General features: G+C 45.8%; 1 protein-coding gene and 1 long non-coding RNA gene across 6 annotated transcripts in view; one reads left to right on the top strand and one right to left on the bottom strand.

Annotated features, from left to right (window-relative positions):
* Positions 1-24,833, bottom strand: part of Tut7 (terminal uridylyl transferase 7) — a 57,769-nt gene extending 32,936 nt beyond the window's left edge. For 3 of the 5 annotated variants that reach the window (XM_052156306.1, XM_052156310.1, XM_052156309.1), the window contains exons 1-12: positions 24,283-24,673; positions 23,183-23,733; positions 18,114-18,295; positions 17,716-17,832; positions 16,831-17,008; positions 16,187-16,275; positions 12,772-12,823; positions 11,824-11,893; positions 10,648-10,774; positions 9,361-9,480; positions 4,052-4,204; positions 856-1,036 (exon numbers count right to left, since the gene is read on the bottom strand). In XM_052156306.1, the coding sequence (XP_052012266.1) occupies positions 856-1,036; positions 4,052-4,204; positions 9,361-9,480; positions 10,648-10,774; positions 11,824-11,893; positions 12,772-12,823; positions 16,187-16,275; positions 16,831-17,008; positions 17,716-17,832; positions 18,114-18,295; positions 23,183-23,702 (1,789 nt within the window). In that variant the 5' untranslated portion in view covers positions 23,703-23,733; positions 24,283-24,673. The other 2 variants (XM_052156307.1, XM_052156308.1) reach the window with 2 other exon arrangements.
* LOC127664389 (uncharacterized) lies at positions 5,834-8,305 on the top strand. Its single transcript, XR_007973196.1, has 4 exons — positions 5,834-6,217; positions 6,416-6,448; positions 6,910-7,104; positions 7,959-8,305. It is a non-coding gene; the product is annotated as an uncharacterized LOC127664389 (long non-coding RNA).
* Positions 24,834-26,673: the final 1,840 nt, after the last annotated feature.

The raw sequence follows: 26,673 nt of genomic DNA, 5'->3' as shown, positions 1-26,673 counted from the left end.
CGAGAGGGAGGCACCAGGAGGAGACACCACTTCTCTCAATCTTTTCTCCTCCCTAGAACTCCAGCAGGTTAGGCCATTGGCCAGAAGAGCTGAGCCAGAGAAACTGCAGGGAGGGTTTAACAGTGTGAGATTCCCCAGGACTGCACACACAATTTATGAAAAAAGAAAAAAAATCTTATGCAACATAAAACTTGAAAAAAAAATCAAGCAAAACTGAGATTTCCATGTAGGAGTTTTGCTGTTGTTCTTAAGTTAAAGGAGGAGAGCTAAGATTTCTAGAAGGTTCCAACCTCCTGACTTTGCAAAGCGGAGAGGAGCTTGTCCACGGAATGACACCAACAGGGTCACCAGGTCCTGACAGCTGACTCTGCAAAGTGATAGCTTTCACTACAAAGTGTTTTCTATGAGGAAATGACTGCTTTCTGCTTTGAAAATAGCTCTGTTCCCTGTCCTGGAGTCAACCAACCCTAAGAACAGCATTTTTCACAAGAAAAAGCATTTCACTCATTTTTGCAAAGCTAAAGCTCAACATAGATTCCTGAGACAGCAGAATCTCAGAACACGAGAGTGAGGACGGGGTAGGGGAAGGGGAGTGAGAACCACAGGGAACAGGGAAGCTGGGGGAGCAAGTAGAGAGAGAGCAGGCACTCAGGTGCCCGAGCCAGTCACTTGATAACTAAGACCCTGTACCTGGGGTGAGTAGGCCCGCTGTCCCTCACCCCAGTGCACTGCATGCAAGAGGCCAGTGTCTATTTTACCTTCAGACCAGGCCTACCTCTGCTAGGCACTGTAAGAGAATGTGACAGGAATACACTGTTAGGTTCGCACCATTTCTAAGTAACCCAACATTATTACCTTCAATCGCAATGCGCTTTTTGGGCCAATCCTTTGATTCCCGTGATATCAATTCTTTGACACGAATACTGATCACTAAATCAGCCAGATTAAACTCTAAAGCATAGAACCGCAGCAATTCCACCCAGAGTTGCCCGACTGGCACTGAAGGCTGATGTTTTATATTAAATGTTAGTGGCACCTATGGATGACAAGGAACACAGAGGTTAACTCATATACCAGCTCAGCCTGAGAAGTTAGAGATCAGTCAAACCTAGATGAAAAATATGAAGACTCTGGAAAATTGTGAGTTTGACAATCCATCTAGATAATCTAATTGTAAGTTCTAGTTGGTCAGGGGTGAACAGCACTGCACTGCATCCTGAGATTCGAGAGTGCTAACACTCAGCCATTATCCCAGGAATTTCACCATAGGAGAGGAAGGACTGGTGTCATGTAGCCAGACAGCACAGCTAACTGTGAAGTCTCAGCAGGTGGAGAGGCCCCTGCGAAGGCTGATGCACTGCTGCTGATGGAGGCACCTTCACAGGTGTGGATATCCATAGACCAGAACTGCTAAGGCAGGGAGGAGAAAGAAACTCAATCACTGCCCCAACACTATACCTGCCAAGTGGCACTGAATTCTAAAGTCAAATACTATCTGATATCAGAAACTGACACTAGTTTTTCTCTCATGGACTTTTGACAGGTTCCAATAACAGAGGTGACATAATGAAAGTACGTAGGACTTAAGACAGCGGGAACGGGGGGGGGGGGGGGGGGGGGAGGGGGGGGGAAGGTCCCAGTGTGACTCAGTCAGCTCAAAGCTCTTTGCTATCTCTCTGCAACTTAATTCCTCCTCTCTATGATCAGCAGCACAGGCAGGAAAACTGCTGTGTGACAAGCTTAGTTTAAGACCCACACTTTGCCAGGTACTAGCTGTGATGAGCTTGGTCATGGTCTATAGCCTGTCTAAGACTTGGAATCCTCACCTGGAGAACGGGAAGAACAGTACCCACCTCATAGGACTGTTGGGAGGACTGAGTGAGAGAGTGTCTGTAAAGTGCTTAGCACAGTGCCTGGCAGACAGTGTTCAAAAAATGGTCGCTATCATTGTCTGCAGAGTAGGGATGATACACCTATAACACAGGACAGTGATGAGGATTACGTCAGAAGCAAGGGAAAGCAGCAGCAGATGCAGTCGCTCTCTGCCCTTTTCTCAGGAACTATCTTCTGAAGAAATGCAAACATCACTGAAATGCACTGTGACACCTGTAAGACGCTTTAGAGGTCACTCGGCTCAACTCCAGTGCCACAAGGGGGACCTAAAAGTCGTTTATGTTTGCAGCTGACAGGGCTCAGCAGGAAGAGGCTGCAGAGCTTAACACAGCACTACTCTCATGCTATGTATGCTCTAGAGGCTCCTTAGCCTCTCCGAGGAAAGTATTAAATGGACAATTAGCAACGACTTTCCTTCACATTATTCTCTAACTCACAATGCATGAAACATTTTTCCATCCAAAGTTTATAAATTCGTTTACAATCAGACTTCTAACACCACCCTTCAGAACAGGAAGTGCGATACTCACTAACTAGTAAATCTTGGGCCTATGGACTCTGCCAAGCATGGGTCACCTGGTGGACTACGGGCAGTGCTGAGACTCCTGAGGGGATGGACATGTCCCAGGTCCCACACACTGTGACGGAGGACACGGAAACCCGAGAATCTTGCTGAATTTCACCTCTTTATCCACAGCCATTTGTAGTCTTATGAAGGACTTTTAAGTCTCTCACTAAAACATCTTCAAAGATTCATAGCAAAGAATTTCAGAACCTTCAAATACTTTGACCTTTTTTTCAAAGTAGAGAACATTTTTTTCTAGGTAAAGTAAGAATAGCAGCTAGTTTTGACAGATTGCTCCCCACAAGCCTGACACTGAGCTAGGCACTCTAAGGAATCAGCGATGCTTCCAGAGGGCACTGAGATTATCTGTAGAGAGGAAGCCAGGGCCTAGGAAGAGTAAGTGACCTGCCCAAGGACACAGAGCTGCACAGTCGGAGCTGGGACACAAATTCACACACACTGACTCAAGAGCCTGGGCTGTGGCCCATAACCAAAGCTGCAGCGCAGACAGAATGGCGCTCTCTAGGGTCATCGGGGTCAGGGCATCTCCCTTCCCTCCCCAGCTCCAGGAGACTGGAGTCCACATTCACCACTGTCTCCACTGAGGCACGTATAAGCCAGGAGCTAGGGAAGGGATGTGACTTGTTAATGAGCAGTGGGCCTGGAACCATGACTCTCAGTCTTAGAAGGATTTATGGCGTCATTGTCCTTGCAAGGACTCTACTCAGTACCTTTAAGAGGCCTCTCCACACAGAAGACGCCAGGTAAGTAACTGGTGATGCCAAGTGTTCAGCCTGTCTCATCAGCTGTTTATTCAAGAGGCTCAACAGAAAGGAGATGAAAGTCGTGAGCTAGTGTGTCAGCCTGTGAGCTCCTTAAATAAACTGGGGCAAACCTATGAGGCAGCCAGCTCACCACAGAGAAGCCCGATACCCTGCTTACCATCTACTACTCACACCAGTCATGCTGTGGAGTCAGCCTAGGAACACGGATGAAGAATGTATGGCCTCTATATAAAATGAAATTGTATTTGCCCATAAAAAGAAAATCATGGCGCTTGCATGAAAATGTACATATGTAAAGATTACCACATTAAAATAAGTTAGTCTCATAAACATGACCATCTCATATTTTGTCTCACATGCAGATGGAAGGGCAGACTAAGGCACATCTATTAGGGACAGGGATAAGGAACAGGGGTAGGGGACGGATGGACCAAAGAGGGTTAACAGGACTAAACCAGGTCAAAGCACATTACAATCACACAGAGAAGTTCTGTGTGTAGTGGGACCCATGCCTCTGTACAATTAACTAACACTACATTTCAGAGAAAGTTAAGCTAGAGGCAGGGATGCCAGCTCATGCTCACAATCCCAGGACTTCCGGAGCTGAGGCTGGAAGACTGCCATGGGTTCCAAACCACCATGGACTACATAAGTTCCAGGGGAACCAGGTAAGACCCTCTCTCCAAAACCCAAACCAGTGTAAACAGAAGGGCAGTGAAGAGAACGACAGGCAGACAGACTACTGCACAAATGCCACAGCTGGAGCCCCGAGGGAGAGTCATGCATGACCCGAGAGGAACGCACAGACCTGTCCCTTCTTTGCTGCAGTCTCTTTGGGTGCCACCTCTTTCGCTGAGCTGGTGTCCCCTGTGCTGTTGTCAGTATACTCCCAGACCACAGAGTCTTTCTCAACGTCTTTAAGGCTGAAATTCCCTAATTTATTTAATGAGAATTCTTCAATCTAGAAAAAAAAAACCACAATTAGATATATCTTACTCTAAAGCACAAACAATTGTGTGACAACCAGAGCATTAAGGTGCTGGTACAAGCTTGGTGGTAGCGCACACCTTTAATCCCAGGTCTTAGGAGGCAGAGGCAGGCAGATTTCTGTGAGTTTGAGGCCAGCCTAGTCTACAGAGTGAGTTCCAGGACAGCCAAAGCTACAAAGAAACTAAGTCTCAACAAGCCAAAAAGAAAAGCACTGTTGGTAGGGACGGAAACAACACATGTTGCCTATACTTCACTGGTGTAAGAGAGACAGCAGGCGGTGGGCAGAGGCACTTGCTGTGCAGGCGCCCAGAGTGCAACCAAAGAGCTCTTCTCTGACTCCCACTGTAACATGTGCACACGGCCAGACACAAGAATGAACACAATTACGATAATAAGAAATACATAAAGCTCACCAAACACCTTTGAGATTTGGTAACTAAAGTCTGTTTTCAGAGTAAAAGGCAGGGTTCTGATTTGAAAAAAGGCACGATGACTCTACAAAGTAAGTTTTCAGTATCCTGGGATAGAGCTTAGCTGTAAAGTACTTTCTTACCTATAATGCCTGAGACCCTTCACAAAACTGGAAACAAACATACAAAACAAACCTACCATGGCAGGGAAGCAAAGATAGCTTTTTCTTTTGACCCACCTAGACCTGAAGAAGATAAGCCCATGGGCCTAGGAGGCCTGTCTCCTAGGCAATTCTAGATTCTGTCAAGTTGACAACATATCCATCACATGTAACTCCCTGTTGGTTCTCCCAGCACTGGAATCACTAGTGCACATCATGGTACCTTGCTGTGTTTCAGGCTGACTTGGATCCTCTTGCTTGCTTCACCAACCAGAGCATCTCTATGGCACGGCCCTGCCCCTCTCTCTCTGCTAGTGGCTCCTTTGAGCTGAACAGTCTTTTATGATAAGTGCTCCTACTGCAATGCTATACACATAGGGTACTAAAGGCCAGTGCGACAGAGCCAGGACAATACAGAATGAAACCACCAGCAGAAAGACAAACAAGGCGGGTTTCTTTATGCTGATCTTTCAGGTTGTCACTGAAGCAACCAAAGCCAAGTAGCACCAGGGACCAGCTCTCAGTCCAGGAGCCTTGACCTTTTGTATATTGAACAATTTTTAAAAGCTGTATTCTAGACACTATAAACATTGTCTTACATTGTGAAAATCTTGACAAAACAAAAAATGACAGTTTTGTTTGCTTTATCAGGTAATTAATCTGGTTAGCAAATAGCAGACGTTAATACCTTCTTCATGAAGTAACTGCTTAGAACATTTTTTTCTTTTGTTTGTTTTGTTGTTGGGAAGGGGGTTTTGATATACATGTATATGTATATATATAGCCTCAACCTCTGGAGTGTTAAGATTACAGGTTTGTGCCAGGCGGTGGTGGTGCACGCCTGTAATCCCAGCACTCTGGGAGGCAGAGGCAGGAGGATTTCTGAGTTTGAGGCCGGCCTGGTCTACAGAGTGAGCTCCAGGACAGCCAGGGCTATACAGAGAAACCCTGTCTCCAAAAAACCAAAAAACAAACAAACAAACAAACAAACAAACAAAAATGATGGAACAAACATCATACTGCCGTGGAGAAGGTCTTTCCACTACCATTCCTATTGTCAGTGTGCAGACACTGGGGCTCGTGGGCAGGTGTGCAGACACACACAGGGGCTCGTAGGGCAGGTGTGCAGACACACACAGGGGCTCATGGGGCAGGTGTGCAGACACAACAGGAGCTCATGGGGCAGGTGTGCAGACACAACAGGAGCTCATGGGGCAGGTGTGCAGACACAACAGGAGCTCATGGGGCAGGTGTGCAGACACAACAGGAGCTCATGGGGCAGATGTGCAGATACAGACAGGGGCTCGTGGGCAGATGTGCAGACACACACAGGGGCTCATGGGGCAGGTGTGCAGACACACACAGGGGCTCATGGGGCAGGTGTGCAGACACACACAGGGGCTCATGGGGCAGGTGTGCACACACACAGGGGCTCATGGGGCAGGTGTGCAGACACACACAGGGGCTCATGGGGCAGGTGTGCAGACACACACAGGGGCTCGTGGGGCAGGTGTGCAGACACACACAGGGGCTCGTGGGGCAGGTGTGCAGACACACACAGGGGCTCGTGGGGCAGGTGTGTAGACACACACACAGGGGCTCATGGGGCAGGTGTGCAGACACACACAGGGGCTCATGGGGCAGGTGTGCAGACACACACAGGGGCTCGTGGGGCAGGTGTGCAGACACACACAGGGGCTCGTGGGGCAGTTGTGCAGACACACACAGGGGCTCGTGGGGCAGGTGTGCAGACACACACAGGGGCTCGTGGGGCAGGTGTGCAGACACACACTGGGGCTCGTGGGGCAGGTGTGCAGACACACACAGGGGCTCGTGGGGCAGGTGTGCAGATACACACTGGGGCTCGTGGGGCAGGTGTGCGGATACACACAGGGGCTCGTGGGGCAGGTGTGCAGATACACACAGGGGCTCGTGGGGCAGGTGTGCAGATACACACAGGGGCTCGTGGGGCAGGTGTGCAGACACACACAGGGGCTCGTGGGGCAGGTGTGCAGATACACACTGGGGCTCGTGGGGCAGGTGTGTGGACACACACAGGGGCTCATGGGGCAGGTGTGCAGACACAACAGGAGCTCATGGGGCAGGTGTGCAGACACAACAGGAGCTCATGGGGCAGGTGTGCAGACACAACAGGAGCTCATGGGGCAGGTATACAGATACACACAGGGGCTCGTGGGCAGGTGTGCAGATACACACAGGGGCTCATGGGGCAGGTGTGCAGACACACACAGGGGCTCATGGGGCAGGTGTGCAGACACACACAGGGGCTCATGGGGCAGGTGTGCACACACACAGGGGCTCATGGGGCAGGTGTGCAGACACACACAGGGGCTCATGGGGCAGGTGTGCAGACACACACAGGGGCTCGTGGGGCAGGTGTGCAGACACACACAGGGGCTCGTGGGGCAGGTGTGCAGACACACACAGGGGCTCGTGGGGCAGGTGTGTAGACACACACACAGGGGCTCATGGGGCAGGTGTGCAGACACACACAGGGGCTCATGGGGCAGGTGTGCAGACACACACAGGGGCTCGTGGGGCAGGTGTGCAGACACACACAGGGGCTCGTGGGGCAGTTGTGCAGACACACACAGGGGCTCGTGGGGCAGGTGTGCAGACACACACAGGGGCTCGTGGGGCAGGTGTGCAGACACACACAGGGGCTCGTGGGGCAGGTGTGCAGACACACACTGGGGCTCGTGGGGCAGGTGTGCAGACACACACAGGGGCTCGTGGGGCAGGTGTGCAGATACACACTGGGGCTCGTGGGGCAGGTGTGCGGATACACACAGGGGCTCGTGGGGCAGGTGTGCAGATACACACAGGGGCTCGTGGGGCAGGTGTGCAGATACACACAGGGGCTCGTGGGGCAGGTGTGCAGACACACACAGGGGCTCGTGGGGCAGGTGTGCAGATACACACTGGGGCTCGTGGGGCAGGTGTGTGGACACACACAGGGGCTCATGGGGCAGGTGTGCAGACACAACAGGAGCTCATGGGGCAGGTGTGCAGACACAACAGGAGCTCATGGGGCAGGTGTGCAGACACAACAGGAGCTCATGGGGCAGGTATACAGATACACACAGGGGCTCGTGGGCAGGTGTGCAGATACACACAGGGGCTCATGGGGCAGGTGTGCAGACACACACAGGGGCTCATGGGGCAGGTGTGCAGATACACACAGGGGCTCGTGGGCAGGTGTGCAGATACACACAGGGGCTCATGGGGCAGGTGTGCAGACACACACAGGGGCTCATGGGGCAGGTGTGCAGACACACAGGGGCTCATGGGGCAGGTGTGCAGACACACACAGGGGTTCATGGGGCAGGTGTGCAGATACACACAGGGGTTCATGGAGCAGGTATGCAGATACACACAGGGGTTCATGGGGCAGGTGTGCAGACACACACAGGGGCTCGTGGGCAGGTGTGCAGATACACACAGGGGCTCATGGGGCAGGTGTGTAGATACACACAGGGGCTCATGGGGCAGGTGTGCAGACACACACAGGGGCTCGTGGGCAGGTATGCAGGTACACACAGGGGCTCGTGGGCAGGTGTGTAGATACACACAGTGGTTCGTGGGGCAGGTGTGTGGACACAGGGGCTCAACATTCAGCCATATCCTCATCCTCACCTTTGCATTTTTCAAACTACTTTTCAAGGCAGGATCTTATTAGGTCCTTAAGGTAACTAGCTTTGAACTCACTCTAGCTGAGATCAGTTTTGCCCTTGTAAGTCCTTGTGCCTCAGCTTCCTGCATAGCTGATATAAGAGGTGTATCCCCAGGTTAGACAGAAGTGTTGCTAAGGATGGTAGCTATAAAGGCAACCCAAAACATCCCTGAAGGAGAAGGAATGGCTGTGGAGCTCTCCGTCTTGCAGTGCAGGCGATGATTGGATGGATTCTGTTTCTTTTGATTTCATAGGCTAGAGGGGAAGCCAGAGAACTGCCATAGTCTAGAAACTCTGCGGCCTCAGACAAGAGGATACCATAAACCCAGGTGTTTGAGGTAGCATGGGCAACAATGTAACTCAGTCTCAAAAACAAATCAGCAAATGATAAAAATGAGACATGGAAATAAAGTAAAATCAAGTATCAAGTCGGAAAACCAAGAGCAATGAAAATTCACATCCAGCTCAGAGCTAATTCAAAACTAAGATTAGCGACTATTTAAAAATACTGGGCCTGGAGAGATGGTTCAGCCCCTTTCTTCCAGAAGTCCTGAGTTCAATTCCCAGCAACCACATGGTAGCTCACAACCATCTGAAATGGATTCTGATGCCCTCTTCTGGTGTGTCTGAAAACAGCTGCAGTGTACTCATATACATAAAATAAACAAATAATTCTTTAAAAATAGTATTATCCATATACGGGGTAACATTGTAATCAAATATTAATATTTTAGTAATAAAAGTATGGTAGAATAATTAGGTCTTATTGGTAGAATAAATACTTCAGGTCTGGTTAAGTGTTTAGATATTTGCATAAGGAATTAATAAAGTAACTATCAGACACAACTAGAAACTGTCATACCCATGATCCTAGATAAACTGGCAAGAGCGGTTCTTTTCTTTGCTGAAGGAAGAAAACAGCCATCAGAGCAAACACATATGGTGGCAGGCCTCCTTCTTCAGGGCGATCGATACTACAAAGCTACAAAAGAACAAAAAGCACATTAATGATATTAGTTTGGGGGTTTCTGGGTACTAAAACCACAGCATCAATGTCCTAGCAAACTCTCTGCCACTGAGCCACACCCCTGGCTTCTGTAGGGTTTTTCTGATTCACCAAGTTAAAAACAGGGAATCCTGTTTATCCATACCCGAGCACTAGAACCTTCTAGCACAACTTTACCTGACTCAGTAAGAACATTAGCCATGAATCTCTGTTTGAACTGCTCTACTGCTGTGGCTAGGATGAGACAGGGTCTTGGTATGCACTGGTTCAGGCTGTCCTGGAGCTCGAGAGCTTGTCTCAGCATCCCCAGTGCTGGGGATGTGTGCTAATGCCTGGCCAGCTGCCGTTCTCATCACCAGGAAACGGTCTTCATTTGGGACTACTTACTCTGACACTGTAAAGCAACAACCTATCTAGAACACTACGGAACCGTGAGACAATGGCAGTACCTTTGGTCTTTCTGAAGTCTCTGCCTATGATACTGAAAATGGTGCAAGAAGACTTATCTTGAATATTACCATGAGACCAGAAAACCCTTCACAGAGATATTAAAATACAACTTCTTAGGTCATATTCCATAAGATTAGATCCAAACTTGATTTTTTTTGGGGGGGGGGGTAATAGAGTTTATTCAGGGTAGAGGATGGGAGTTAGTGGTAGAGTAAGGCAGAGAGAGAGAGTGAGTAGAGAGTAGAGAAGTAGAGGCCAGCCATGACCACGTGGGGAGAGGGGGGCAGAGAGATGAGAGAGCAAAGAGCAAAGAGGCAAACTTGATTTTTAATAAGCATTATAGCTCATTTTATCTTCTGAGGAATAATATCACACTGAAATAACAACTCTGACCTTCCCTTCTGTGTATATTAAAGTTTCTAGTCCAATATTCTGACATCCACTCTTCTGATGCCTATAAATACACATATGGTGCAAGGCATGGTGGTACACATCTGTAATCTCAGCACCCAGGAGGAAAACACAGAAGATAGCCGGAGCCTGGTCTATGTAGTGAGTGCTAGGCCAGCCAGTGCTGCCAAAGCAAAGCAAAATAAACCCAACAAAAATATAAACAAACACAAACCAAGAAGGAGGAGGAGGAAGAGGAAGAGGAGGAGGAGGAAGAGAAGAACCCCGCCCACCAAACCATACCTTTGCCCAGTATCTAAATGCAATCACCAGAGGAACCAGCCTTGGCTCCAGTCTTCCAAGAGCCGTTAGATGTTTTGTGGTCAGCCAAGCATTTTCATTTCCTGCACTTACTTTACAAAGAAGGCCACTAGTGGGGAAGGGGAAGGATGGGAGGAAAAGAGAGAAAACACGTTACATGAGGATTAGTCTTCTACATCAGTAAGTTCATACCAATAATAAAACCTAGATGGAAAGACTTTAAGCTTACAAGCATCTTCATGTAAGGATTTTAAACAAGATTTATTTTGTGTATGACTGTTTTGGCCCAAATGGAAATATGTTGTATACATGTGCATGCACAGACCCCTAGGTGGTCAGAAGAGGCTGTGGCTGTCTGATCTCTGGAACTGGAGGCCAGCTGGTTGTGAGGCGCTAAGTGGGTGCTGGGAATCGAGCCCAGCTCCTCTGCAAGAGCAGCCAGTGTTCTTTTCCAGCCCCGAAACTCAATTTTTTTAAAAAAGGGCAACTATTTTTGAGTAGATTTGTTTATCAAAACTAGGACTGTATGTTTTCAAATATTAAAAATATTTTGGAAAGAACCCAGTAATAAAAATTATCAAAGGCTTGCTCTGCTCATCCCAAGGGTACAACGTTTTCTCCCAAGTCAGAGGAATTTGCTTAATGAAGAGTCGGCATAGCTTACAAAGCTCCCACTCAGAGGTGGTGACTGCTTTCCCGCGGAGAGGAGCTGCACGTGGGGCCACCCTGAGCACTACCTCAGATGCCACAAGTGCACAGAGAGCCATGGCGAAGCAGGTGCTTCCAGAAAGCCACTGTCCCACCAGGCTGACCCGTCCGGCTGAAATGCGGGAAGACACTTCCAACACTTTATTTTCCTTTCTTCTTACAATCAAAGTAGAGGAAAATGGCCAGAGAGAAGTACAAGTCAGATAAGGAGCCTACAATTCTGTAAGTTAGACCCTGAGAGTTTACTTGTGATTTTGGCAGTTTGAGAAGCTTGTGGTGCATCCCTGTGATCCCCACACAGCAGCAGGAACAGTGCAGGCCACAAGCTGACAGCCATCCTAAGTTACATGGTAAATGCAAGGCCATTCTGAGTTATACATGGTTAGACCTTATCTCAAAAACCCCAAATAAAATAAGTCACATAAAATAGTAGCTTAAAGACACAGAAACCTTTGCTTATCTCTGCACACCACCACAGGGACCCGGGCATGGAAATCAGCGTCAACGTCAATAAAGGAGTCTGAGGAAAGAGGAAACAACAATCAAATTAATTAAAAGCCTCTCTGTAAAGCAGACCCCTGGAAAAGCCTGAACACAGTTGTGGGTCTGAGAGGCCACTACCACACACACCCTCCAGAGACTCAGAAGGAGAGAACACTGTGTCCAAGAACCAAATCATCACAGACAATATCCTCCCTCATCTTTCAGAGCTAGCTCACTGATCAGAAATGACTGCAGTACAGATGCCGCATTTAAATGCTATGTGGACAACATAATTAGGGATGTGCACAGGAGACTAAAGACAGATCGATGTAAAAGCTACTAAATCATAGTGTCAAATATGTATTGACTAAAACAAGATGAATGTTTAAGTGTTTCTCATACCAAAAGAGAAAGAATAAGACTGCCTAACTCAAGGAAAGGAGTGGTTTGTGAGGCCTAGCTACTGAGAAAACGCAGTAAGACCCACGGGGAATACTGTATTGGACAAGACAGCTGGTGAGCCCACTTGGGAGCAACTGTCTTTGAGTTCATTAATCAGCGCAGGTCCCACCTACTTACCAGTTGTAACCTCAATTTAAACCATCAATAGAGCAGATTACTATGAATGTACTCTTCAGAGTAAATATCACATATTTTGCATTTTTCACTCACAGTCCAGGGCTCATTAATCCTAAATGCTGTCAAACTAACAGCTGTCCAACTGGTGGTCCTGGGAGTGCTAGCAGGACTCTAGTTAATAATTCAAGGGCATTTACTTTTATTTTTTGCTTTGGATTTTACCCATAAGTAATTTTTATAAGTAAATTTTCTACTTTTAGTTTGGTAGTAAGATATATTAAAATTTATAGACAGAAGACAAAATCAGAAGCAAAATGTGGAAGATTTTGGCCTTACCACTGTTCTTTAAACATTCTTGAACAAGTAAGAGGACATCTGGCTGAGACATCTAGGAAATAAATGAATGAATACATGAAATAATCCCTAAGCAATTTTGTTTTTCTGGTTATAACACATTCTGAAGTTCCCCAAATTGCTTTCCAAATAAAAAATGCACATTCCTACAGGTGAAGAGCATAGTCACTAGCCTGTTTAAGGCCAACAAAGAACATGTGAGGATGCATGCGAGGGCAAAGGACTTGCTACAAAGTAACCGTGTACAAACTCATTCTAGAGGTAGTGACCCCCCCTTAGTTCCTAATGGTGGTTGGAAGGTGTTCTATTGCAACAATGTTCCTTTCACTTTGAAACACTGTAGCAACACACAGCTACATGGTTTTAAAATCACTATCACCCTTCTCAAAACTTTGCTCCACATTGGAACAAAATCCTTTAAAATTCAATAATGGATCCTTAAATGTTTCTTTTGTTGTTGATTTGAGGTATTTTATTTACAGATTTATTTTTATTTGTGTGTGTGTATGTGTGTGTGTGTCCCTGAAGAGATCAGAAGAGGGTGTCAGAACCCCAGAACAGGAGTTATAGGAGGTTGTACACCACATGATATAAGAGCTGGGAGCCTAGACTCGTGTCCTCTGGAATAGAAACAAGCACAGGTCATGGCTGAGCCGTCACCCTGGCCTTTTGGTTTTTTGATATAAGGTCTTGCTTTACAGCTGAGGCTGGCCTCAAACTGACAGTAATCTTCCTACCACTGCCTCCCCAATGCTTTGACTATAGGTAGGAACCACCCTCCCAATTCAACAGTCCTTAAAATTCTTACCATTGTTAGGACAAAATCAAATTCGTTATAGCCTTTAAGAATCTGTATAACTGACCCAGGTCTCTACATCCTAAGCAGAGTTCTATGGAAATGTGCCCTCTTTGAGTAAGCTAGGTCTATGCTCAGAGCTTGTCACTCAGCCGTGTTTCTCTGTGAAGTTCACTATAGTTACTAACTTATAATATAACTAATAGCTTACAAGTGTCACCAGAGAGCCAGACCTATCTTGTCCTTTATAACACAGCATCTAGCCTTAGTGAAAATTTGCAACATGAATGACACAGATCAAAATAACTGCTAAGGATTTACTCTGGTAAATCACTTATCAAAAATTGAAACTTAAAAGAATATTAAGATTGGGACTGGAAATGTTGAGAACACACACTGTTTTCCAGAGGACATGAGTTTAGTTCCCGGTGCCCACAGAGGGCATTTTTAACAATCACTTGTAATACAAGCTTCTGGGGAGACTCAAACGCCTCTGGCCTCTGAAGGCACATGTACACCGTGTGCAGATACACCCCTCCCCCCCCATACACAAAGTTAAATTCTTTAAGGAATAGTAAAGTCTGTGGGTTACCTAACCAGGGAGCTATAGAATTAAGCACAGGAAGGAAGGAAGGAGAGGCTATGAACTAGAACATCAAGGAATCCAACCTCAGAATCTGTTGTTGTTGCTTCAAAGACAGGATCTCACTATGTAGCCCTGGCTGACTGGGAACTTCAGTATGTACACTAGACTGGCCTCAAACTCAGAGACCCACCTACCTCTAGGATCAAAGGTATGTGCTACCATGCCTGGCCTCAGAACCTATACTTATAACAAACAACTAAATTGAGCATAGATCAAACAGTGGGAAGTAGAGTGGGTGCATCAATAATCTAAGTTTCTTCTGGCTTTAAAGTTCTGACTTATCTATGTCGTTGGGAATATTTCACCAAAATGTAGACTTGTATACCTGGTGTGTGTGTGTGTGTGTTGTGTGCACGTGCATGTGTGCATGTGTTTGTGCACATGTGTGTGTGAGCACCTGTGTGCATGCATATGTGTTGAGGGATCCTTACTTCTTGTTTCACTCAAGCTTGCTTTGTCTGAATACAGCCTTGAAATCCTGCTATTCCTGCCTCCAGCTCTCTAGTACTGGGATTACAGACGTGTTCCATTATTTGAGGTTAGGTGTGGTTTTTATTGAAAGTATAATTACTTTAATTACATTTATTCATTGGATGTATGTGGGGAGTTTTGTGACACTCAGGGATTGAATTCAAGTCATCAGATTTCGGGGCAAGCACCTGAGCTGTCTCTCTGGCCCATCATTTATTATTATTACTATTATTATTATTATTATTATTATTATTATTACTATTATTACTATTATTATAATTATTATTACTATATAAAGGAGAACTTGGGAGCTAATGGGTTTCCAGATCATTGAATATTTACAAGTATTATTTGTAATATTATGAATATATTCTTTATATATAAACACTGTATTATATATTATACAATATAATAATGTATTGTATAATATATAACATATTATATTATGTATTATAAATATTACAAATACACTATTTGAACATTTGCTTTCCTTTCTTGTCATAGAAGGTTGATTTTATGAAAAGAATTTAAACTTTCTGAAGTCAGAGATATATAGAATCTTCCTAGGATTCACATGCCAGAAAACCAACATTATAAGTAAGTAGGGAAGATCTGTAGCAAAATAAGCATTGAAATTTGTAAAGTAAAAAATTAAAATTCTGAAGCTGAAGACAGAAGACATAAAATGAAAATTCTCAGGGAGAGCTGTCACTGTACATTCACATCCAAGTGACATTCGACAGAATTTCCGCTCTTTACAGTCAGACAGCCACCACAAGCCTCAAGCATGCTCCCTTGAAAAGCCTGTGCTAGTGGGAACCACAGCAAGCTTATGTTGAGCAGCCCCACCTGGACAGAGCAGAAGTCCTCAGAAAGGAGCAGAGCCACAACCTGGCAGTGAAGGGCTTGGCTTCCTCACAATCCATGTGATCCTGAGGGGCTAACACAGTCAAGTGTGTTTGCTGATCAGCCATTCAGTTCTGAGCACTGTCCAATCTACAAGCCTTGCCCTGACCTCCCTGAGAGCCTCTGCCAGTCTGTTAAGAAGGTGGCTGTCCTGTCCATTTTCAGAGGGACAGAAGAGATAAGGACATTGAGAGTCAAATCACCAACTGCTGGATAGTCTATGACCAAGCAGGTGTGCCAGGTGACTGAAGGTGTACAAATGTGCCCATAAACTGAAACAATAGAAATGGCTTACATAAAGACAGGGGCTAAGGGGCTGAGTCAAGGGCACTCGCTCGTCCAGAGTTCAGATCCCAGCACCCACATAGGTGGCTCACAAGCTCCAGGGGATCTGATGGCCTCTCTGGCCTTCATGGGCACCTACACACATCTGGCACATGTGTGTACACACACACACACACACGGGTGGGGGAGGGCACATGAGTTCACACACGCACATAAATATAAAACTTCTGAAAAGCTAAACAAATGAGAGACTTGTGTGTGAGTGTGGAGGCCAGCAGATCATCTGTACTCACGACAGCTGGAAACTGAACATCAATGTTCACGTCAGAGTCGCTGAAGCCCAGTCTGCTACAGGAGGATCCATAGAGCCGAAGACAACAGTCTGGAGAGAAGGAAGCACACGGGAGTCACGGGAGGAAATCTCTCCAAAGCTATAAGAAATGAACACTGCTACTTAGAGCTCATCAGCCAAAGGCGCGGGTGCCCGGAAGCGGGACACTGAGCTCAGACGCTCACGGAGGGGGCGACTCGGCCATTTGCTCGGCTTTTCTCTGGACTTCAACCACTCTGCCCTGAGCGGAGGAGCATGCTAAGGCCTCTACATAATCAAGCTCATATGTTCTATAGAAAACTGTCATACTTTTAAAAATTCAGATAGTGTATGTTGAAAAGGACACCATGTTTTAAAACCTACAGTATAGCCATAAGCTAATATAAGCACTTTGTTCTAATGTCAGAATATACACATAGGCTAACTTATTATAAGCAGTACGATTCACTAAAAAGGGTTTCCAACAGCAGTCCCAGTCTTGGGATGCCCCCCCCCCTCAGCCTCCATTAGCCTTACAGGCAGCCCCTGTGGCCAGGCCATAAATTAATACTTATTAGGTAGAAGCACTTTTAGATGCTAAATAGAAAACATGCATCCAGACCATACCTGGTAGTTTGGGCTGGAACACACTTTCCATGACACGCTTAATCTCTAGCCTCTGGTCCAAGTGTTCCCTGTGTAAACCAAACTCCTGCACCACTCTGTCAATGGCGTCGCCGACTGCGTGTATCTGGGAGGGCGCTGGCGGGGGCAGTGTGTTGAGCAATTCTTCCTCCTGCTTTTCCTTGTGAGATCAATGGTGAGATGAAAATGACTCAGGTGTAGCTGTTGTTTTCACTAAGACAGGACCCTATAGAATTTTCTGAAATCTTTGTAGCCTTCCTTATCTTAGACATGGTAGTCTTCACCTTATCAAACATACACACACACTCTATGTACTTAATATGGATAATGTAGAGTAGGCAGGAATACAGAGAAAATATGGACAGCAACCACAAATATTAGGTGCCTTAGTATCTGCATAAGAACACCAAGACCCCACCAATGGCTTTCTACATCCTAACTCTGGACTTGGGGAAATTCACAGGGCTGCCCAACAAACATATCTGACTAGTAGACGAGTATTCTATAGTGGGTTTAAGGAAAACCACAAGAGCATACACTGCTGAGCACTTATGCGACAGCAGAAACCTCCCACTGAAGGCAGACAGACACAACTGCAGTCCTAACACACGTGATGTATAAGACAGACACAACTACAATCCTAACACACATGATGTATAGGGCAGACACAACTGCAGTCCTAATACATGTGATGCATAGGGCAGACACAACTGCAGCCCTAACACACGTGATGTATGTATGCATATATGTACACACACACACACACACACACACACACACACACACACTAGTTTCAACCACATCATAAATACGCCTGTGTTTTAATGAGAAGTATCACTTTGTTCCAACCCCCGGAGAGCCACTCACCTTAAGGTTCTTCTTGTGCCTTTTCTCCTTCATGTGCTTATGAGCGAATGGGATAGAGTCAATCAAAGCGTCACACAGTTTGCAGGTATACTTTGCTGTTGGACAATTTCGTGGTCGCTACAATTTGAAAAGATTGACAAAAAGATGTATCTCTAAACATTTAGAGAAAATGAGCCAGAATAATGGTTTCCCTATTACTTCGAAGCTTGACAGTCATTCGTATTTAAATACAATGGCATAACTCTGAAATCACACTGATTACCCCTTAGCATACGGACTTACTTACACATTGATAAAGAAGTGGAGGCCTAAGTCCCAGAGGCAAATACTGCAATTACTAACACAATGTAGAGCAAAACTGAGAGATGATCTAGTAAATGTATCCATAAAGACGGTACCCTTTTCAGCCTGTCGATGCAGTCTCTCTTGAGCCGTTCCTCAGCCTGCTGGAGGCCCAGTAGCTCCTTGGTTGAAAGGACGGACTCATCGATCACAGGACCATCCAAATCTCCATCCTGCTCGCTGTCCTCCGTTCTAGTCCTCCGTGGCTTACGAGGTCGAGACCGCTGTTTCTTGTTTTCTTAAATTAGGGGACAACATGGGTGGTATTGAAAATTATCGCTCTCAGGAAGAGGTAGAACTTTCTTCCTATAAGTCCATTTACTTGCACATAGTACTAGGTACTGAACCCAGGTCTTCATGCATGCTAGCACGTGCTAGGCCCTGAGCCCTATCCTAAGCCCGTGTGAACTTAGCTCTCCACCACTAATCCACAGAACCACTGCAAGTAAAAAGGAGCATGTTTCCCATAGGACTTGATTTTTTTTACCTCCTCCCACACTACACTGCTGAGCACTTGTGGGACAGCAGAAGTCTCCCACTGAAGGCAGATATAACTGTACTTCTAATCCACTTGATGTATAAGGGGCACGGATGAAACTTTCAACCAAACTGCAAACACACCTGTGTTTTAATGGAAAATATTCATATCTACTTTGATTTTCTTTTAAAGTGAAGATCCCAAGTAGGGAAAAATGGACAATATTGTATGTACCCGGAGAACTTGGAAATTGTGATCATTTTCTTATATGGTTCAAAAAAAATCATTTAGCTATAAATTCTGCCTTAAATCATAACTGGGTTCCTTCAATCATAACTGGGTTCCTTCAATAAGAGGAAAATCTTCAAGCCAAAGTTTTATTTACTGAGCACACACAGTCCCCAGTTCAGCTTTTGCCACACACCAGTGACAGGGTGAGCACACAAAACACAACTGGCACCTAAAAGTCAGAGTTCACTCTAGATAAATGTGACGTGAACTCTGTTAGCTCTACAATCTGTGGAAAGACTAAATAAACTCAAGCTAACAACGTTTCAACCCGTGGAGCATAAGACAATTTTGAGACTGAACTTTAAAACCCATGGTGAGCAGCCTTGACACTCTGGTCAGGTTCTAAAGACAATGGAAGCTAATTGTAACACCGGGCTTAAACGATATCTATTTCCAAGCTAAAATTCTGATGAAGGGGATGGAGAGATGGCTCAGTGGAAGGAGCTCCTGCAGAGGATCTGAGTTCTGTTCACGGTACCCATGTAGCCTCTGCAGGTACCCGCATATACACATACCCACAAAAATCAAAATGGTAAAACTTTTAAACAATTCTTATTAAACACACGGGATTCTCTTCATTGGCTTTCTGTAAGTCAATGCTTGGAAGAAGTCTTGCACAAGGCAATCTCCAGCTTTCGGAGGGACTCATGACTTAGCAACTGCAATGCATTGGCAAATTGCAGGAAAGAATTCTGTGGAAATTCTTAGAAAAATAAGTATAGGACTTCCAGTTTTAAGAAGGCCCACAACCTTCTGTGAACTTGAGTTCCAGGGGATCCAGGTGGTGCACATGTGCATCCATGCAGGCACATATGCGAACACACATAAAAACAATAGATAGGTATTAAATAAATTCTTACAAAAATAAAGAATGCCTCTGCCAGACCAGGAACTTAGCTAAATGGCAGACTGCTCCTATCATGTACACTGGCACTAAGACCGATCCTCAGACACCCCTCCCATCAGACAGTAGCAATCAACTGCAGCTGTGACTGGTACAGCATTCCTGCCACAGCACTGGGGGACCGAGGTAAGAGGACGGAGACCATGGCTTTTGGGGAAGGAGAGCTCAACAGCGTGCCGAGTGGGGCCGCAGCGAGCACTGCTACCCTATTCCACAGCAGAAGGAAGGCCAGAGCTTCTGTGTGCCTCACCCCCTCCCATCCCTGTAGCACTTCTCTCATCAATGCTGGGGTTTAGCTCCACTGTGCAGATGGTAACACTGGTAGTCTCGGAGAGCAAAATGACTTGTCTAGAGCTGGGCGGTGGTGGCGCAGGCCTGTAATCCCAGCACTTGGGAAGCAGAGACAGGCGGATTCTAAGTTCGAGGCCAGCCTGGTCTACAGAGTGAGTTCCAGGACAGCCAGGGCTATACAGAGAAACCCTGTCTCGAAAAAACGAAATTCCCCCCCCCCCAAAAAAAAGCGACTTGTCTAAGTGTATAAGACCAAGGCAAAATAAAGATCTAAAATGCAGCTTAAAATATGGCAGGAGTCAGCCTTGTATTGTCCAGGATGCAAAGTGAGGAGAATCCATACACAGCCCCCTGTGGCACTCTTAGAACAGACAGGGCTGTCTAGGCCTGCAGGGACAAACTGGGGAAAACTGCTGTTCACTGTGGCAGCTCTTGAACAGCAAAGCAGCCCAAGGAGGTCCCCAGCCTACTGACAGGAAGATGTCAGGCTCCTTGGACTGTCAAAACCCCAGCTGTGAGTGTTCCAAGTCCTCACATCTTATCTGCAAACTGAACGGTGTTCCAGTCACACAGGACATTTGAACGGATGCTTTCTGCCAGCTTGTTAATGACATTGCCCCAAAGACTTTACATCGACAGTCTAGGACATTTGAGGGTTGAGGGAGGGACAGTAATGTCAAAATGAAAAAAGAAAAACAAAACCGTGTTTTAAAAGCTTTAAAAATCAACTTTAATATAATTTTATCACATCGTCTCAGTTTGAGAGATACTTATTATTGCAGGCCATGGTAGTGCGCCCTTTACTCCCAGAACAAGGTAGGCAGAAGCAGAGGAAACTCAGAGTGTGAGGTGACTTCACTGACATGCAAAGTTTGAAGCCCACCTGAGCTACAGAGAGACCCTGCCTCAAAAAGAAAATAATTAAGATATTTTATTACCTTTAATGATCTTTCTTATAGTCATTTCCACGAACTGAAAATTTACACATCAAATTAAACTCCTCTCTACTGTATGTGATCTTATACAAAACTTTAATGTTTCCTTTATAATGATTTAAGGGAAACTATCAGTTTCTTCACTTGGCAACCTGAAACTCTGTTTTCTACAGAAATATTTAAGTGAGCGTCTGTAAATACAGAGCCAATGTACTTCCTGCTGAGATACCTTTCCAAGTCATTCCTAAAACTGAGAAAGAACATGTATAAGAGGTTTTTTGCTCTGCAATTGGTCCCTTTAATATTTCTAGCTGCAAAACATTGATCTATAATCCATTATTATTACTAGTAGTGGTAATTTTAGACAGGGTCTCATTAAGAAGCCCTGGTTTAGCGTGGAAATCTCTAAGTAGACCAGGCTGGCCTCAAATCCACAAGTCTGTCAGCCTCTGCCTCCTGTACTCTGGGACTAATGGTATGTACCTCTCAGCCTGGCTTAAACCTTATCTTAAAAGTGCCATTTAAGGTAGCCCAGCTAGTTAGGTCAGTACCCCCTTTCCCCCTTTCTTTTTTAACTTTTGGTTTGTCTTATTGATAAAACCCAGATTGGCTGGGAGCTCACTAGGGAGCTGAAGGTTGGTCTTCAACTCCTGACCCTCCTGCTCTACCTCCCAAACATCTCGCTAGGTACTACAGGCCACCTTCAACCTTTCCACCCTCCCCTTTAACCTCTCTAGTTCTGGGTTGCAGGCATGTGACACACACATATCTTAATTTTTTATTTCCATAAGACAAATATAACAATGTCCACACCTACTTGAATGCCATAAAAGAAACACTTAAGGTCTGCAAAAAACGTTAAGAAGTAACAGAGAAATCCAAAGCCTAGAAATCACCAATGAACACTGTTCACTTGTCAGGACTCAAGGTCCTGCAGACAAGGTAATGGTCAGGGTGACAGGAAGCATCCCGGATTTCAGTTTCGATTTCAGTTCCACTTTTCCATCCAGCACTGCATAAATAAGTCTGGACAATTTCAACCTCTCCAAACTGCAGCTGCCCAAGTCATAAAACTGTGGCTCCACATTACCCCAGAATCCCACACAGCAGCCTTTCTAGTCTGCCCAGCTCAAAGATTTGTAAAGCTATGGTTCATTTTAATTTATTTATTTTCTTTTGAGACTGGGTCCTTTTAAACCTTAATTCGGGAAGAAAAAGCATAAGGCTCACTGTGAAGCCAGTCTGGTCTACACAGCGAATTCCACACCAGGGCACCACACAGTGAGACACTGTCTCCAAAAGGGGGCAAATCTTCTAAGTCTAATTTAATACTATAAACAGTTTTCACGCTTTTCATCCAACTAACTTTATTTCATTTCAGCAAATACATTGACTAGATAAAAATAACTTTCCTGTTTTTTGAAATAATTGCTATGCAACATCTACTTGCACATTTTTGGAAAATACAATCACTTTGTATATTAAAAAATGTGAAGTTACTTAGAAATGAAGTTTTAGCATTGGAAGGTGCAAGCAAGAGAATCTAGTTAAGGCTAGCCGTGGCTACGTGAAAAAGCAGCAGATTTTGATTCTTTTGAAAGGGAACAGCACTACTTTTATCTGAATTCTGGGTCTCTAAATTTCTATTTCCCAAATTTTGTTGTCACGCTTGTATTCCAACTACCCCGGGGCCCTGTGTGAGTTAGTTAGGTTAAACAGAAACCCGTTTTCCTCCCCAACTCCCACAGCTTCCTCTTTCTCTGCCATATTACTTCTCTCCCTCTCTCCTTTTCTTCCTCTCTCTCTTTGTAATATATGCAGCCTATACTCTGTCTTAACAGTAAATATTTTCAGTTTTATATTGTCATGTACAATATGAACATATTTTAAAATTAAAATCATGTACAAGAAAATAATACAGGTTATGGAAATTAGAGTATGATCTCCAAGGTTAATGACACCCTCTTCCTCTCCCATAAAGTGTTTACTAAAGTAAAATGAGCCTCGCTTTGCTTTTTTGCTTAGGTTTTGGGGGACAGTACTGCACTTTGATACCCAGCATGCCTTGGAGCTTGTGATGGTCCAATGTATGAAATACATTGAAGCTGCCCAACTATACTATAAACACTAACACAATCACATTAAATAGCTCATTCCTGAAAAGATCAACACTTATTTGGATGAGGAAAATAGCACAGACACACAACCTAGAAACGTGGGGCATACCAGGACTTCCTGCTTCCATTTCTGACATGGCTTCTAGGCTGGTGAGGTCTTTCTGAAACAGCCTTCTCACAGCTCTGCAGCCTCTTCCCTCCTGCCACCTGTAGGCATCATCACTTTCCTGAAAGGATTCTTTCCTTGACCGGCTTATGACAGGAATCCTAGGTCCCGGCTTGAACTCTCTCCAGCTGTCCGCGTTACCAGCGAGTTCATCAGATAGCCATTTCTTATTTTGATCTTTGTGATTATCATTCATCCAAGCAGGCTGACTGTAAATTGGGTTTTTAAATGCATATGGATTGCTGGAAACCGCATATAGTCCTTTCCTGGGGGTGTTCCCATAGTTCCCGGGTGATATCTTTTTTTTTGGAAGGCCCTTTTCCATTTTACTGCTATGGCCTTTAGCATAATCTTCCATTATTAAATAATCTTGTTGGGGATGACCCCTTCTGAAATCATCATCATCAATAATTCCACGGTCTTTAGTGCGCTTTACAAAGTAAGATTTTGCTGTATCTCCCATGGTCTTTGACTTCAACTTTCTTACTTTGTACCTGAAAGAAGGCATTGGGGGGAGGGGGGAAACGAAACAAAACAAAACAAAAATGTAAAATAATTATCATACCAAATACTCAAAGTAACACACTGATGCCCCGAAGCCTTTATTTTCCCCCATTTAAAAATTAAATTGTTATCACATTTCCAATAATTAATGCATTCCAGAAGTTAGGAGGCTTAGCCTTACAGTGTTCATAAAAACTGGTCCTTATTTAATAAGGAAGACTAAATCTGAAGACGCTTCTATAATCCTCAAAAAACTAATGTAGTAACTCCTATGTAAAGAAAGCACCTCTCTTCAAAGTAAACATCCTAAGTGAACACTGTTACAAAACTCCCAAATCTATTTTTTTTTGAAGTTGGCAATTACTTTTAAGTATCAAAGTAGCCAAAACTACGAGAACACTCTTCAGTTTCGATCAGCCCCACTCTCTGCTTTACTTTCCGCCCCGGCGCGACCGCCGGGCGAAGGGGCAGCACTTCCCACCAAGGCAGCTCTCTAAGGGTCCCGGCTTCCGACAGGGGGACAACGCCAGCTGACTTACCCGATGTCTCAGTCCCCAGCCCCAGACAAGTGCAGTTTCGTCACCAACCACAATCCTCCGCAGGATGACACTCCTTTTCCTTCCCCATTCGGCTGCCCCACCCCTGTGTGCCTCAGTTTCCACAAGCGGAGTCCCCGGGCGGAGGAGGAGGCGGTCCCGCGCTACTGGCCACGAAGCCGCCGTGGGGAATAGGAAGCAGGAAGCGCCCGGCCATTGACAGGGTTCCGGGGTCCCCCGGACCAGGGCCGGAGCCCCGACACAAAGTGAAGACACGGACTCGAACCCGAGGGCTCCGGGCGCACAGCCGGGCCGAGGCGGCCGGAGAAGGACGGCACCAACGTACCTCGGGGCCGGGCTGATACGCTTCTCGGGGCGGGGGGAACCCACGGGCCCAGCCCGGAGGCGAGTCCCGGAGGGACGCGACGAGACGGCGCCCGGGAGCACTCACCAGCGCCGCTGCGGTCCCCCGCCGCTTCCTGTCCGGGCCCGGCTCCTCTCCGTGTTTTCCTTCGGCCCCACTTCCGGCGCTCAGCGCCGTCTCATTGTGCGCGATTGGAAGGCGGCGGTGCCCCCGCCCCGCGCTCCGCGGCTGGCCGGAAGCGCGCACCGGAAGCGCGCGGCCGCCCAGGTTCCGCCCAGCGCCGGGTGCGCGCGGCGGGTGCGGGGCGGAGAGGTCCGGATTTGCTAGCTGCCTGCGAGTTGTGGCACTTAGTGTTTTCTGATTTCCCCGACACCCCTCTGTGGCTTCTGGGGAAACTGAGCCAGGCTGCTTGGTCTTTTTTATAGTTCCAGGTGACTTCAAGTTTCAGTGAGGGCCTTGTTAACGACCTTGAAGAAAGTCCAGCGGCCTAAGCCTCTGGATTATCCATCTTTTAAGCTCAAGGGGAACGCTCCTCATTTTGTTTTTCAAACATACGAAGACCCTGTCTCAAAAACAAAACAAGAAGAAAGAAAACAAAAGAAAGGGGATGGGGGAAGGTCGTACTTTGAAGAATATGTGTAGTGGTGGAGGGTGACCTGGTGGTGGTTGAAAGAATTCAATTTTTTTTTCTTTTGACCAAAACAGACTTACAAACTAGCAAACAACACAGAGTTGCTATTTTTTTCTAATTGAACATTCATTGTTCTAAATTCAAGTGTTCTAAATGCCTTGAATCCGGCAAGCAACTAATGAATAGAAGTGTTGGAAAAAAACAAGGCAGTTTTCCTTTCTACCTCTACAACATATAAATTTAAATGCCTTGGTTCTTTAGTCAACAGTCTTAAAGTGAAGAATGCACACAACCTTGCCTATTCCAAGAAACTGTTTTGAAAACAGTTTATTAACTCAATCCTACTAATTCAGCAAGAAAGGAATACAATAGAAATTTAAGACATAACTCCCTCTCCCCTCTGAGAGGGTGCCTTCCCCACATTGCCCAACCCTGGGGGCATAAGGCACATCTCCCACTGAGGCCAGACAAGCCTCCACAGCAAGCCATCTCTAGGTCCCATAGCATTCCTTTCACTGACAGTAAAAGTCACATCTAGCAGAGTGTGACCACCAAACAATGGCGATGTGTTAAGAGAATGAGGGGGCTGAGGGAATGGGTGAGACCTGCTTTTACAGAGGAGCAAACTTCACTTCCATCACCCAAGGTGGTTGCTCATAGCTGCCTGTAACTCCATCCTAGGGGATCTGATGCTAGTGGGCTCTTTCAATACCTGCACACGGGCACATACAAACACACACCACACACACACATCTCCTTCACCAGCAGGAAGCTCTGTGTGACTTGAAACATACTCTTAAAAATTTGTAGTTGTTTTTTGCTCTGAAAGTTCATGGAAGCCAAACTAATAATTTGACAGGTAGACAGTGGCATTTCATTGAGTCCAAAGGGAGGTGGTGATGCATCATTATATTTATTATGGGCCAAAACAGCGTCACCACACCCGGGTGAGTAATCTCTGTACCAGAGTCCTAGCTCAGGTAAGTCCTTGGTTCATAGAATCCTAGAGAAAGTGCGCAGCACACACTGTTTTAAGGATTTAAAATTTTTTTATCTGCATTTTCTTCAGTACATATCCCTAGTCTTTTCCTACTCTAAAAAGTTCCTCTTCAGGTTCCCGCTGAGTGCTGGAGAGATGGCTCAGTTGTTAAGAGAATTTGTTGCCCTTGCGCCAACATACTAGTTCACTACTGTCCATAACTCCAGTTCCAGGTTCTACGACTCTCTTCTGACCTCTATGGGGCAACAGACACACATGTGTATACACAATATGTGGAAAACACTCATGCTCATTAAAAATAAATCTTAAGAGAGAGAGAGAGAGAGAGAGAGAGAGAGAGAGAGAGAGAGAGAGAGAGATCTTCAAGGGCTGTAGAAGGCACTCAGTGGTTAAGAGCAG

Source organism: Apodemus sylvaticus, chromosome 14, assembly GCF_947179515.1.
Source record: "Apodemus sylvaticus chromosome 14, mApoSyl1.1, whole genome shotgun sequence".
NCBI lineage: Eukaryota > Metazoa > Chordata > Mammalia > Rodentia > Muridae > Apodemus > Apodemus sylvaticus.
The sequence above is the reverse complement of the archived record's forward strand: the minus strand, read 5'-3'. Positions and strand labels throughout refer to the sequence as shown.